General features: G+C 48.7%; 1 protein-coding gene across 1 annotated transcript in view; it reads right to left on the bottom strand.

The window, feature by feature from the left end:
- KSR2 (kinase suppressor of ras 2) overlaps positions 1 to 15,922 on the bottom strand; it is a 327,890-nt gene that overhangs the window by 234,717 nt on the left and 77,251 nt on the right. Inside the window, exon 4 of the mRNA XM_014576141.2 lies at positions 13,805 to 14,309. Coding sequence (XP_014431627.2) covers positions 13,805 to 14,309 — 505 coding nt within the window. The remainder of the gene's footprint in view (positions 1 to 13,804; positions 14,310 to 15,922) is intronic.

Genomic DNA, 15,922 nt, shown 5'->3' with positions numbered 1-15,922 from the left:
TTTTAACATGAATGACAGTTCAGAGGATTCCCTTTCAAGTGCAGATGTAAAAGGTCTTTGTAGAAGAACGCAGGTGGTTAAGTCGTTGAGACAGTGTCCTTTCTGGTTGAAATGGCAAGAAATAGTGATCTTTCTATTACTAAATTGGAATGAGACTGTTTACATGAGGAGTTATGCTAATATAACCGTATCAATTTAAATTCGCACAACCACATCTTGCACCAGTATCACCTTCCATTCAGACAAGCCCTAATAATCCCTTTCTCTCACTCATTATCTTGTCTACTGAGAATATAAGTTCTTCAGGACAGGAATTTCCTCTTATTGTGTGTCCACCTAGCACGACAGGCTCTCGTTCTTTGTTGGGGCCTCTCGATGCTATCATGATACTAATAATAAGCATGAATGAATGAAAGGAAGGCATGAGTATACCTGGGAAGGGAGGAGCCACAAGAGAGGCTGGGATGCAGAAACAAGGCATCTGTGAAGAAGTCTCACATTTTGGTGGACGTCTAGGTCTATTTTAGTCCTACTCCACTATGCTTCATATAGAATCATAGAATACTAGGACTGGAAGGGACCTCGAGAGGTCATCGAGTCCAGTCCCCTGCCCTCATGGCAGGACCAAATACTGTCTAGACCATCCCTGATAGACATTTATCTAACTTACTCTTAAATATCTCCAGAGATGGGGATTCCACAACCTCCCTGGGCAATTTATTCCAGTGTTTGACTACCCTGACAGTTAGGAACTTTTTCCTAATGTACAATCTAAACCTCCCTTGCTGCAGTTTAAGCCCACTGCTTCTTGTTCTATCCTCAGAGGCCAAGATGAACAAGTTTTCTCCCTCCTCATGACACCCTTTTAGATACCTGAAAATATATATATATATAGATATAGCTTACTTTCTAATGTACAAAAGAGGAACACACACACACACACACACACATTGAAAGGTTACAAAACTTCTAGGCAAACTATAGTAAACTTTCTGACTGCATTATACATTTTATAGGAATACACACAGACACCCTTTTTTTCAAAAAAAAAGCAGTGGAATTAGTTTCTATAGCACCAGATTCATGTATCCTTCCTCACACTGAGCAATATCTTACTCTGCAAGTAATCCTTTTGATTTCAATACAACTAGTCTTCAGAAGTATCTTACTCTATCAGAAGCTCCAGAGAAATCAACAGGACCACTCACAGAGTAAGGCACTAGTCAATGTGAGGAAGTGCTGATGAATCTGTCCCATAATACATTTAAAACCCACCTTTCTTCTCTAACCTACCTGAGGACTTAGCAACTGAGCACAGACTACATAACTGCTTAAACCTTTGTATGCCTCTGTCCGATAATATAAAAAGAGCTGCTGCTCTAATGTACTAATTACAGTTCTGAAACACTAATGGGATTAGGAGGCAGGATTCAGTGGTTGCCTCCTAAAAATCATTATGCACTATTATAGTAAATTAACCTCCACTGTTCTCCAAACAGCTTTTGGGAACCCATCCCCATCTCTCTGCATTGATGTGATGAGCCCCCAGTAGGATGCTGGAGAGATGGAGTGCTGTTAATATTGGTTCTCTCTTTCCTCTATTAATTTAGCTTAATAAACTCCTTGGCCTGTGGGGATTTGCCTCTTGCTAGTCACTGCAGCAGAGGGCTCATGTCACACTAATTGTAAATTAAAGTAGCATGACCTAATGTGTCTGAGCACCAATAGGAAGATGGGAAAGCAGAGAGGTTAAGCAAACTGGAAACAGCATGCCAGGGGGCTGAGGCCTCTTCTGCAATTAGCAGCGGGGAAGGGACGGTTCCATTCCACATGCCTCTCTCCCACGTGGGTGCCATCACTAGACGGCACGGCGCTCACCTGGCATGTTTAATTACCGAAAGGACAGATTTATGAAGATGGACGCAGTGAAGCTGTCTATCCACAGCTGGCCTCCTACAGCAGAGTTATGAGGCCGAGTTAATGCATTATTCACTGGGGCGCCGTTTACAAGGACAGGGATTGCGACAGCACAGTGAACAAAGGGTTTCCAAGTTTCCCGTTGTGGTGGGTTAGAATAGGAAGCTTGAGACACTGGTAAACAAAGGACAGAACATCATCAGCTAACAGCACAGTCCCCTAAAGTCCAGCCTGACCTGAAGTCCAGCCATTCCCTAGTGTATAAGGGCTGGGATTTGATGTAGAGTTATCCTCTCTTACTTGCAAGATGTGACTTAGTTTCCCTACTTTAAATGGCACAGCAGCTTATTCAAACTGCCTGCCCACTCCAGGTGTGATGGCAGCTAGTCAGCTACTCACATTTGGGGGTTTGGCTCCTGGGTGGGATTGCCAGAAGCACTAATAAAACGGGTGTGTGCTGACATAAGCCAGGCTAGTAATGAATTACAAACCTGCTGCAAAGTTGCGACATAGCTGGCTGGGAGAGCGAAAGGGCATGTGTCCATCTCCAGCCGCAAGGTCCCATTTCAGATTGTCTAGAGCAGTGGTCACCAACCAGTCGATCAGGATCCACTGGTAGATGTTGGCATCTCTGATGGGGGATCCTGACTGGTTTGGCCAAGAGGCTGTCAAGTGCCAGCACTTCAGCTGCCCCGCCGCTGCTCTCCTGCCCTTTGCCTTGAAGTTGTCTCCTCAGGAGCCTCCTGCTTTCTGTGCAGGGCAGGGGAGGGAGAAGAGAGGTGCTGATGTCAAGCTCCTCTCCCTCCATATATCCTATTTCCACAGAGCAGAAAGGGGACACAACAGGACTTGGGATGTAGTTTGCTGGCTGCTTTTAGGAGTGGTGCACGGCCAGGACAGGGGTGAGCCTGTCTTAGTCCCACTGCACCACCACCCAGGAGCCACCTGAGGTAAACAGTGCTCTGCTGGAGCCCACATCTTGAAACCCAACCCCAGTCATGAACCCCCTCCTGCACCTCAAGTCCCTGTCCTAGCCCTGAGTACCCCTGCATCCAAACACCCTCCAAGAGCTTGCACCTAGAACCCCCTCAGCACCCCAACGGCCTGCCCCGAGCTAAGCTCAGAGCCCCTCACACTCCAAATCCCTTAATCCAAGACCAGAGCCTGCATCCCAATCCTCTGCCCCAGCCTGGTGAAAGTGAGGGAGGATGGGGGAGGGAGGGAGGATGGAGTGAGCAGGGGAGGGGTCTCGGAAAAGGGTCACAAAGGAGACAGGACAAGGGTATTTGAGTTTGAGGTAGATCTTGGCTTTCACTTAAATTCAAAAAGTGATCTCATGCTTAAAAAGGTTGGAGACCCCTGGTCTAGAGATTATTAACGTCATTGGGTGCCAGGGGGTGGAAAGATGGGGTAAATTAGGACTTGGCATTGCTAGTGTAAAAAAAACCTCAAAGCGAAACAACCTTTGATGATATTTACATACTTTTTCTTTTTTAGCCTTGTAGCTCACCTGTAAGGAAAGACCCCCTCTGCCAAAATATCCACACCTTGCAAGGAGTTTTATCATTAGTAGTGGAACAAACTTTTCTCTCAGCCTGAAGAGCATGGGGCTCCACACCCCGGCTATGTCTAGACTGCAGCTTCTTTCGGAAGAAGCTTTTCTGGAAGAGATTTTCTGAAAAAACTTCTTCCAAAAGATAGCGTCAACACTGCTAATCACATCGAAAAAGCGATCCATACTGAATGAACACTCTCACTGTGATTATTATGGGCGGAGTGGCCACCAGGGCACCTGTGCTTTTTCCTCTTTCCTCTTCTTTCGAAAGAACTCCCTCTTCCCTGTCCACATGCCTTTTTCCAAAAGAGGCTTCTTCCTTGTAGAAAGAGGGTTACCAATGTTGGAAAAACCCCTCCGTTCTTTTGATTTTTTGTTGAAAGAATGCGATTGAAGGGTGCATGTAAGTGAAGTTTTTTTTGAAAAATGGCTGTTTTTCAAAAAAAAACACTCTGTAGTGTAGACATAGCCCTAGATATTATTTCACTTACTCCTCTGACAAAGCTACACATTCAGGCTACGTCTACACTGGCATGATTTTGTACAAATACTTTTAACACAAGAGTTTTTGCGTTAAAGTATTTGTGCAAGAGAGCATCTACACTGGCATGTGCCTTTGCGCAAGAGATGTGCTTTTGCACAAAAGCATCTGTGCCAATGTAGACGCTCTCTTGCACAAGAAAGCTCCAATGGCCATTTTAGCCATCAGGCTTTCTTGCGCAAGAAATTAACGTTGCCTGTCTACACTGGCCTCTTGCGCAAGAACAGTTGCACAAGAGGGCTTATCCCTGTGTAGGAGCATCAGAATATTTGCGCAAGAAGCACTGATTTCCTACATTAGAACGTCAGTGTTCTTGCACAAGTACTCACGGCCAGTGTAGACAGGTGGCAAAATTCTGCACAAAAGCGGCCGCTTTTGCGCAAAATCTTGCCAATGTAGACACAGCCAAACACAGGATAGACGTGCACAGGATAGACGTGCAACACTGAGTCTAAAAGGGTGTTACAAGGAGGAGGGAGAAAAAATGTTCTTTTGGGCCTCTGAGGATAGGACAAGAAGCAATGGGCTTAAACTGCAGCAAGGGAGGTTTAGGCTGGACATTAGGAAAAGCTTCTTAATTTTCAGGGTGGTTAAACACTGGAATAAATTGCCTAGGGGGGTTGTGGAATCTCTATCCCTGGAGATATTTAAGAGCAGGTTCGACACACCTGTCAGGGATGATCTAGACAGTGCTTGGCCCTACCGTGAGGGCAGGGGACTGGACCTACCGTGAGGGCAGGGGACTGGACCTGATAACCTCTCGAGGTCCCTTCTAGTTCTATGATTCTATGAGTCCTGTGTCTGAGAAAAGGCATTACAAACAAAGCAAGGAGAAATAACAGTGACAATACAGATTGTGCTGAGTCCATCACTATCTATAGACATACACAGAGCAGGACAGGTCTGTATGTATTGGACATTTGGTACAAAGAAATCATTTGCAAGCAATACTAACAAAGAGAGACTGGGCATTCTAAGAACCAATCCGTTCTGAGAACAGCATCTAAATCACTTTCTCTTTGTGCCAGGAGATGAGCTTGAGGCTCTCGTGACTGTGGTCACTATGAAACACACGTGCCCTGGGGCACCATGAAACCTGGAAGCAGGAGTCTCCCCACCTCTCACTCATTGCATTTCACATCCACTCTCCCACAGAGGATGCTGACACTTAAAGCTCTCTCCTAAAAGGCAGGGTCCTGAGTACCAGCTGGACAGACTTGAGGCCTGATCAGGGGATGAAGACTGAACAAGAACCAGATGGTGGATTTACTAATCCAGCATCATGCACACTTTGGGGTCTCTGCTTCCTGCAAACAGAATCACTTCAGCTGTAATTCCCACCAGCCTTCCCCTTTTACACAATGCCCCCCACCCCTTCAGACGATGGTCCCTATCACTGTAGTCTTCTTACTATTGAGCAAGGGGGAAAGGGAACCTCCTTGAGACCAATTGTCCAGGGTGTGCTGGCAGGGGCTAACAAGAAGTAGGCAGCCCTACCCCCTGAGATCCTAGCCCGGTGCTAACACACTGCTTCTGAGTTTTAATGAGCCATGGAGTGAGTGCAGACTGTTTGATTCTGATTGCCTGACACTAGACAGACACATAAACTTCCCCAGCTCTCTGAGTTCAGGTGACCCAACACAGCAACTCCCCTACCCGGCAAACAATATTCATCCTATGGTCATCAAATGCTTATCACAGATGAGTGGCTATGCCCTACCTCCAGGGCATTTCTTGCAGTGCAGCCTTTGCTAAAGGCCTCTCCTACCCATAAGCTGCAAGTTCTGTCAATTGCTCTGAGCTCACGTTGCAGTCCAGCATGACCTCGCACTAGAGCACTGCACGTCAGCCCAGCTGCAATAGTGGCGCGAGGAATCAAAATCCTGAGCTCTGGATTTTCCTAGAGGGACGTCTCCAATATGAAATGCAATCAGATTGGGCAGAAGAGCAGGTAGCTAAGGTTTTGTCTACACTGGCAACAGAGCTACAAAGCTTTTGTCCATCTCAAATGCTTCACCTCCCCAACTCCCACACAACAAAATCTTTGACACACAACAGTGCTTTGTAGGCAGCAGTGCTCTCCTGTTGACAAAGCAAATGCCGTTCATAGGAGGTTGAAGTTTTTTGTCTGCAAAAAGTGTGGACAAACTGTTTTCACTGCCTGACTTTTAATGACAGGGCTGTATCATAACCACCATGTCACTAAAAGCTGTGTAGTGTAGACATAACCTTAGCGGCATGGCTGTGTCACTAAAAACTGTGTAGTCTCGACTCTTCCTGTGTTGGAACTGTGGAGAAGGAAAATATATAAAAGCTCAGAAAAAAGTCATGATCGCTAAACAAGAGATTTCACAGTTACTAATGCACAAAGAAAAAAAAGACCCATAATAAATCAAATTAATTCAGAAAAATATGCAACAAAAGCTACAAAGAAAAGAGTCTAATAAAAGATTCAAAGCTAGTGCTTGGAAGAAACAGGGGAGAAGCAGGAAGAGCAGGTTTCTTAGTACAGAGAAAGCAAAGAGCAATTATAACTCTAATATACAGGCAGTCCCCGGGTTACGTACAAGATAGGGACTGTAGGTTTGTTCTTAAGTTGAATCTGTATGTAAGTCAGAACTGGCATCCAGATTCAGCCGCTGCTGAAACTGACCAGCGGCTGACTACAGGAAGCCCTAGGCAGAGTTGCTCTGCCCCGGGCTTCCTGGCATCAGCCGTTGATCAGTTTCAACAGGCTTAATCTGGACTGAATCAGTTCTTACATACAGATTCAACTTAAGAACCTCAGGCGTCCCCAAGTCAGCTGCTGCTGAAACTGATCAGCAGCTGATTCCAGGAAGCCCGGGGCAGAGCAACTCTGCCTCGGGCTTCCTGTAGTCAGCGCTGGTCAGTTTCAGCAGCGGCTGACTTGGGGACGCCTGGGGCAGAGCAGCTGGGGTGCTGCTGGGTTGCTCCAGTAGCGCCGCTCCTTGGAGCTACTGGACCAACCCAGCAGCACCTAAGCTGCTCTGCCCCAGGCATCCTGATTCAGCCGCTGCTGACACAGACCAGCAGCAGCTGAATCAGGACGTGTGGGGCAGAGCAGCTGGGGTGCTGCCGGGTTGGTCCAGTAGCGCCCAGAGCGGCGCTATGGGACCAACCAGCAGCGCCCCAGCTGCTCTACCACAGGCGTCTGGAGAAAAGCCTGGTCTGCTGGGGGGGGGGGGCGCACTAGTTGCGCTCCCCCCCCAGCAGACAAGGGAGATGCGTGCGGCGGACTGAGATGCACCGCGGTCCCGCCGCCCGGGTCCTCCGCAGCTTTGCTCCGCGTCTCCCTGGTCTGCTGGTCTCCAGCAGACCAGCAGACCAGGGAGACACGGAGCAAAGCCGCGGAGCACGCGGGCAGCGGGACAGCCCAGACGCACCACAGCTGTCCCGCTGCCGGCATCCTCCGAGGCTTTGCTCAGCGTCTCCCTGGTCTGCCGGGGGGGTTCCCCCCCGGCAGACCAGGGAGACGCGGAGCAGCTTTTCTCGCCCCGGAGGATGCAGGCGGCGGGACCGCGGCGCATCTGGGCGTCCCGCCGCTCCCGTCCTCCGGGGCGAGAAAAACCCTGTTCGTAACTGCGGATCCGACGTAAGTCAGATCCGCGTAACTCGGGGATTGTCTGTAATTGTAAGAGTGGGTCTACTTATAACAATACTTTGGTCAGAAGCACATATATCTGTACAGCACCTAACACAGTGGGATCCTGATCCAAGCTGGAGCCTCCAGATGTTGCCTTAATAAAAATTAACAATAAAAGAATCCACTACAACAGGGGATGTTTTCATGGGGTAACCATCAGATACTGTAACCTAGAGCAACTGTAACTACAGGCTCCAATCTCCACAGGGCAAACTCAGCCCTTTGTCTATCCAAGGTCTCTAAGTCCCACGCTCTGAAATTCACCGTGGAGGCCTTTGGAATGAGAGATGAAAAATGCAAGTCCTGTCAGTTCGATGTCGACTTTCAAGGCGCTGCCTGTCAGTTCTTGTAGGAGCAGACCTGAAGACAAAATTTCACACACCTGTAGGTATTTTTTAGGCTGCTGTTTCACAGCTGGCAGTTATCCCCACCAGCCAGTGGTGGCTTGCATTCTAATGGTGCTTCATGCACATACGGCCCAGATCCTGAATGGGCAGACCTCTGATTTCCATACAACTCGGTGTAGGCATGGTGGTGAACCTACAGCAGGTTCAGGAACTCGGTGCCTGTAGGGCTTTGGAACCCATCGGGGTGAGCGAATCTCTGACTATAAATGAACATCGCTATAATCAAATGGGTACTGCTTACAGGGATGCTGTTAGCTTCAAAATCACTGCTGAGATTTTTAAAGCTCCACATTGGGGATCCAGACACCCTTAGGCAGCCCATATTTTACAAGGCAAAGTTCCTGATCCATGACACTGACACATGAGGTTATTTGTAAAACTTCATTTCCCTTTCCCTCTTTAGGGATGTGGTTTATTCTTTCCTGGATGCCCAGATTGGGCAGTTAATGAACACTAGCCATTTACTATTTCAGTGTCTTGCACAGGGGCCTGAGGCTGTTCTGTTTGGATCGAAAGTATTGTGGGAGGAGGATGAAATCAAAATGCCTCTTACCACTCAGTTCTCTAAACTTTCTCTTCTGGAAAACTTTTCCATTAATGTTGGGGATAATTTAAAATAAGGTGGGGTCAGGGGCTTACATGGGAGCTGAACTCTTTAGAAAGTCTGTCCCAAATGATGTGAGCTGAGCAATTAAAAATCTGGCTTGAGGAAGGATTCATTTACAAAGACACACCCTCCAGCTGAAATCAAGTCGTCTGCAAAACAAAAGTGTTAAAATGTTGTTTCAGGGAGCAAATCTATGGAAGACTCCCCTGCAAGGTTACCATATCTGAACTCTCAAAACAGAAGACACCTGCTGCCGCCCGGTGCCGCTGCGGCAGTGGCTGCTCCATTCGCACAGGAGGATAGGCTTGGGAGCCGACAAATTTGTCCCCACGCACACCAAGCTCAGGGCTCTGGCCGCCACCTTGCTGCTGCAAAGGCTGCTGCTCCCCCACTGGCTCTCATGGTGCAAAGGGACGCTTCCGCGCTGCACAGCCCCAAGTTATACCAGTGCAAACTCCAGTGGTGCCACTGACCTGCTGGCAGCCCGGGCTGCTACGGTGCCAGGAGGAGAGAGGGGGGGTCCAGGGAGGCTGCTGGTTGGGGCATGAAGTTAAAGGCACTGAGCGGAGAAGTGGCATGGCTGGAAAAGGAACCCAGGAATCCTGCTTCCCAGAATCCCTTCCTTTCCCCTGCCTGCCCCACCAAGCACCAACTCCCACAATCCTCCCAGAGCTAAGACTGGAACCCACAAATCTAACCCACAGACCCACTGCCCACCGACGGGAAAGGAAAGAAGCCAGATGTTCTAATGCCCACTGCCTGCTCGAACCCAGTGCTCTGCCCTCCCCCAGAATGAGCCACCCCCCCAGTCCTCCCGGTTCTATCCCAATGCACCCACCCTTCCCCCACAGCCGGGCACCCCCAACCTCCCCACTCTAACCCGGTGCCCTTTCCCTTCCCCAGAGCCAAGCACCCCCAGTCCCCTTGCTCTAACTCAATGCTCCATCCCTCCTGCAGAGCTGGGAACATAATCTAGCAGGGGAGAGGGTAAGGTGGTGACTCCGTGGGAAGAGCCAACCCCCCTGGGTCTCACCGGAGCCGCTGCCACTGTGGCCAGGTGCTTTTCCCTCCAGAGCAGCTGCTAACGGTCCTGCCATGCAGCTCTGCAAGTTCAGTTTGACAGGCATGTGCCCCTGCCTCCTCCCTGATCCACTTTACAGGGCAAAATCCCAGATATTTTTAGCCTTTTAAAAAACCTGGCTGCATGGAGATTTAAGAAATGAAAAGGAGGACATGTCTGGGAAAAACCGGATGTATGGTAACCCTAGTTCCCTGCTAATTTTTGTGGGTTTGGAGGGTTTTTTCCCCAAAAAGGTCTCCCCTGTTATCATGTGTAAAACCCATACAAAGTGGAGAAAAGTGACTGCAACACGGGAACAAGCAACACGGAATCCAGACTTGACACAGTGATGCAAAGTAAACAAAGGAGAGAGAGAGACAGAGAGAGAGAGGGCGGGGTGGGGAGGGGGAAATTCCCTCTAATCCTTCAACTCCACTGATCTTAGGTATTACCAGAGTAAATAGGAAATTTTCAGAGAGAAGTGTGATTTTTAACTGCGTCCCTTTCATGTGAAGAGACGAGAAATGGAGCAGAAGATCAAACACCACCACAGTGATATCCAAGAGCAGATCACCAGGAGAAGAGCACAGTATCTGTGTGTGCCTTGGCATGTAGTCTGTGCGGCCACATTTCGTAAGAGATGCTCAATGCTGTACATGCAGGGAATGAAACACTTATCTGGCACAGACTGCTGAGAGACGGATGGCACCACATTTGGGTTAAATCAACGCAGAGTATGTATGTGTGCCCAAAGCTAGTATCAGACGTGGAACACACTCAGTTCCCATTCATTAGGGATTCCCAAGCTCTAATTCAGGATAGGTAAGAATACAACTTTGCCAAGCCACACAAGTGCCTGCACAACAGTTACAGGTGTAAAACAGAGAAAGAGCGAGAACAACATATTTTGGAGCCAGATCCATAAGGCACCCAAATTTGGGGCTGTCCACAGACCTGGAGTCCAGGAACTAGAGTAAAAAGACCCTGGACATGGACAACGCGGCCCCTTCCTGAGATGTACCTTTATTGTAACCAAATCGCAAACCCAGCCAAAGCCTTTATCTGAGCTCAGGTCCTTCCATTCCCCCTCTCACTACCTGTTCATCGTTCCTTCTCCTTCAAAGAGGCTTTGGCCCCTCATATTCCTCAAGTGGAGCTAATAGGATTCACCTTATGTGAGACCAGAGCAAATCATAATAAAAGAAAGCTATCCCCACCCTCCCTCCCATGGAAAATGGTAGAACCTTCCTGCCCTTTCAAGTCTCATGTCTGGGTTAAGAATAATGTTGGATTTAATCACACTTGTTAGCCCCATCTGAGAGTTTGGATTTCCCACTCTGATGAGATCAGGATACAGGACACACAGGGAACCAGACTACTTTAGGGTTTCTTGCTGCCCCGTGTCACCATGGCATCCAAGCGTCTTCCGCATACTGTCACTAGCTCTAGTGAAGTCTCTGCCAGATTTGGGGTCTTTGTCTCTTCCCCATTCCCTCTCAGACTTACGGGTTTGTAGCACAAGGACCCTGCACTGTCTAAAGAAGGGACAATCTAGTTCAAACAAAATCCAGGACACGGACCTGCATGAAGCAGGACATAGTAAAAGCCGGCAATTCAACAGAAGAGCTGGGCAAAGCTAGGCTGAGGGACTGAAACCCTTCTTGTTTATAAACAGACTTCGGATCCAGTTTCAGTAGCCAGGAGGGTGGGTGGAATTAAGCACAACAAGGAAAATGAAGAGATTCCCCAGCATGGTAGCACCCCCTGCTGGCTGCTGGTTCACAGAGCTAAGAAGGCCCAAAGAAATGAGACAAAACTGACCGTTTGCAATAAAAACAACTGGAAGGCTATAAATAACTCACAGGGTAGACACACCAGTAGCAAGAGGGGGAGGGGAAGGGAGAACATCACCATAGGGAACAACTCATCAGAAGTAAACAACAGCAACTTTTCTCAGCAAAAGGCAGGCATCACTGACACAGTAGAAGTTACACAGCAACTAAGGTACTTTGAAGCCTGTTTCGAAAAGCCAGCAGCCGCCACTGGCAAAAGAAAGAGAACAGCATGTCACTCCGGGCAAACTCTGTTGCTAGCTGAAGAATAATGAGCTTGAAATGCCCCTCTCGCTATAGCAAAGCCCACGTCTTCCCACATTCCTGCCTGGATTTCATCCTAAAAATTCTCAGTTAGCAAGCACCTTGAATGATTCTTTGGCAGCTCAGAGCAACCAGCATCTTGCAAACTCCTGTGTCGTTCCTCTCAATAGCCGAGAATGCTGTCCCGTGAGCATCCACTAGCTACGCTTGCAGACTGTCGGTGAACATCTGCAAAATCTTACGCTGCTTTTAATGATCAGATGAAGAAGAGCCAGGCAACTGGTGTCAGCGTCATTCTATAGTGCAAGAGACCCCTTTTCAGCATCTCCTGCCAAGACCCCTTTTCAGCATCTCCTGCCAATTGTCATTTTGACTTAATTGTTTCCTGCCAATGAAATCTTTCATTGTCAGGCTAAAGAAGGCTCAGCAAACAAAAGTTTGGAAGGTACTTTGTAGAAGTTATTTAAAAAACAACAACAAATAAATGCAAGTTTTTCCCTTGCTCTGGAATAATGTTATTTGTCTCTCTCCCACACACATTCATATCTTGCACCTGAAAAATTTCAGGAAAAATGGAGTCACAGGGATGTGAAGGGACTTGCATGAAGTCACCAAAGGGCACCTGCCAGAATGCACAAAGCTTTAGAGAGATCAAAGACACCAGCTCAGAAGGGGAAGAGCAGAAGTCAAGTGATTTACTGCCACCTTTGCAACCCCACCCAGCTCCTGGAGCTGACTAGGGTCTGAGCCAGTGCCTAGCATAAGATAAAGGAGATACCAGCCCCTCTAACAAATGCTCAGTTCCTGCTTCCCCCAAAGGTGTGACCAATAGCACAATAAAACAAGCCCATACATGTTACTCCTTGCATTGTCCCAAATGACCACTAGGTCTGATGCACCCCTCCCTACTCCATGCCTTCGGGAGCTAGGCACTCTGCCTCAGCAGTACTGTAGTCTTTTCCAGCTTGAAAAGATCCCAAACCTGGCTCTCTAGGATCATGTCCACTGGTCAGAATCCAGCATCCGAATTAACTCATCACCACTGCAGCTGCAACACACAACACAGGCCAACACTGCCTTTATGCCAAGGTTTAACAGGTCAGGTTTAACTGGGGCTCCGGATATCTGTAGCAAAGGAGGTCTTACATTCAGGGTAAGTCTATACTGCAGGCTTCTTTTGGAAGAAGCTTTTCCGGAAGAGATCTTTCAGAAAAACATTTTTTGAAAGAGCGTCCACACTGCCAAAGCGCATTGAAAAAGCCATCTGTTTTTTTGAAAGATAGCGTCCACATTGATTAGACACTGCCTTGCATTTCAGCTGTGATTACTGTGGACAGAGTGGCCACCGGAGCACCTGTGCTTTTTCCTCTTTCCTCTTCTTTCGAAAGTACACTCTTCTGCGTCCACACATGCCTTTTTCCGAAAAAGCTTTTTTGGAAAAAGGCTTCTTCCTTGCAGAAAGAGGTTTACTGCTATCGGAAAAAAACCCTCTGTTCTTTCGACTTTCTGTTGAAAGAATGCAACAGCAGTGTGGACATAAGTATTGTTTTTTTGGAAAAACAGTCATTTTTCCAGAAAAACCTTGCAGTGTAGATGCACCGTTGGTGCCAGACATGTGGGCTGGGTGGTGGCAGTGAGCAACAGCAAACACACCTTCTGCATCTTCACCCCTTCTAGTCCTGGCTCTCAAACCTTCAGTTCTGCCACATTTTTGCCATTTTACAGAGGGGAAAACTGAGGCTTGGGGAGATGGCCTCATGCACTCAAGACTACTTAGTGCCCAAACCAAGAATAGAGCCCGGGGATACTGGCCTGCTAGCTATTTAACCACATTGGCTCTGAACCACTCTCCGGAGATGGACACTGCTTAGCTGTTTCTTAGCGTCACGCCCAAGGATCCCACACCCAGCTCCTCACCAGGCTCAGCCTGCCCAGTAACCCCGTGAAGCTCACTTACTTGGGAGTGTGCACCTCGTCCACCCGATGGCCCAGCTGGAACTCATGTGACTTGCTCCGGTGCAAGGCGGTAAAGCCGGGGATGAGGTGAATCAGTTTCCGAGAGGAAGGGGGCGGCGTCCCCGGTGGTTTCAGCTTGTTTTTCCGCCTCACTGGTGGCGTGCCGGGTGGCGTCATGGTGGTGATTATGTTAGGTGTCCGTGGGGGTGTGTGAACAGGGTGCCGCTGCCGGGGGGATGGCGGCAAAGAGCGGTGGCCAACTTCCAGTGGAGGGCAGAGCCCAGGATAGCTCTCAACAGTCAGTCTGTCCATGTGGGCATACGTGGGTCCATGGGCCGAGCCCGGGTGACAGTAGTGCTGCATGCACTTGGACTGCACTTTGGGGCTCTGGGAAAGGTGCGTTCTGATCCACTGCATGGATTCGGGCTGGCACACGGGGTTGTTCTCCTTCCCCGTTTCTGGTGTAGGCCACTGGATGGCCCAGTCTTGCTTGGAAAGGCTGCCTCCTGGGGTAAAACAAACACCACCGTGCAATTAGACACAGCTGACATTAAATACGTGCTCCCAATCACAGGCCTGGGGTGCTGACCAGCCGCAAGCCCAGCTGATGCCTGGGAGAGCCGCCGGTGCTCTGTGCTTCTGAAAATCAGACCTCCCCGGGTAGGATCAGCCAGGACCTCCCTGATGCACCACCTGCCTCTCACCCGGCACCCCAGCTGTCAGGACATTGTAATGGACAGACCTAAGGGCCAGGGAACAAGCTTCTTCCAGAGAATCGACCAGGCCCCATATCTTAATGTCGTCAGAGGTGGAGATAAAGACAGACAGGACAGAGACAGATTCCCGCTTCACCCCTCAGACCATTCATGTATGAGGCTGCATCAGCACCAGCTTCTCATGACGGGTCTTCCTGCCCAGGAAGTGCTGTCATGAGCACTACAGGAGCCTACTGCTACTCCTCCGTTAAAAGGCACATCCCATCCCCAAGGGCCGAGTGCTTTCCTGTACCTGCAGGAAACACTGACACTGAACTGCAGCTGTCTCTGGGGTGGGAAACCAAGAGCAACTAGCACAGCACAAATTTTTTGGGGGGGTGGGAGACTCCAGAGTCCTGAGACTCATTGGCTGTGTCTAGACTGGCCAGTTTTTCCGGAAAATCAGCCACTTTTCCGGAAAAACTTGCCAGCTGTCTACACTGGCCGCTTGAATTTCCGCAAAAGCACTGATGATCTCATGTAAGATTGTCAGTGCTTTTGCGGAAATACTATGCTGCTCCCGTTTGGGCAAAAGTCTTTTTCCGAAAAACTTGCGCAAAAGGGCCAGTGTAGACAGCAGAGATTTGTTTTCTGCAAAAAAGCCCCGATCGCGAAAATGGTGCTCGGGGCTTTTTTGCGGAAAAATGCATCTAGATTGGCCACGGCTGCTTTTCCACAAAAAGTGCTTTTGCGGAAAAGTGTCCATGCCAAACTATTTGCGCTTTTCCGAAAATGCTTTTAATGGAAAACTTTTCCGTTAAAAGCATTACTGGAAAATCATGCCAGTGTAGACGTAGCCATTGGGTTCTAGAGAATGAATTTCCTTGGCACCGTACTTGAAATGGCTCCATGAGCCACCCATGTGCAAAAAGAAGCTGTTTTCATTTTAATCCCTGGACAGGCGGATGCTATGCACGCACTTCGTGACCGAAATACTGAACGCAGATGGTCAGTTCACAGGTTCCGCCTGCCAGGGGAGCCAACAGGAACTTCCCTTCGCAATAATTCTGTTGCCATAACTCAGGACACTGCCAGCAACAGCCATTTTCCACAACCTGACACCTCCTGTCTGCATGAGCAATCCTCAGCTAGACAGAGAGAGCTCACTGTGCTACAGAGCAAACATGTTTTCCTTGTGGCAATTTATGGATTACCATGGCTCTAGAACTGGCTCTCACCCAGAGCAAGGGCTGTCTGTTTTGAAACCACCAGCAGACCCCCTTCTCCAGCCTAGGCAGGAGACAGGCAAAAAGAGAGAAGAGGCAAACAAGGGCAGTGACTTGTCCAGTTCTAGCAGATTAGTGCTATACTCAGGAATTAAATTCAAGTCTCCCACTCCCAGTTCAGTATCTTCTCTACTAGAC

This window comes from Pelodiscus sinensis, chromosome 15 (assembly GCF_049634645.1).
Source record: "Pelodiscus sinensis isolate JC-2024 chromosome 15, ASM4963464v1, whole genome shotgun sequence".
NCBI classification, from domain to species: Eukaryota; Metazoa; Chordata; order Testudines; family Trionychidae; genus Pelodiscus; species Pelodiscus sinensis.
The sequence above is the reverse complement of the archived record's forward strand: the minus strand, read 5'-3'. Positions and strand labels throughout refer to the sequence as shown.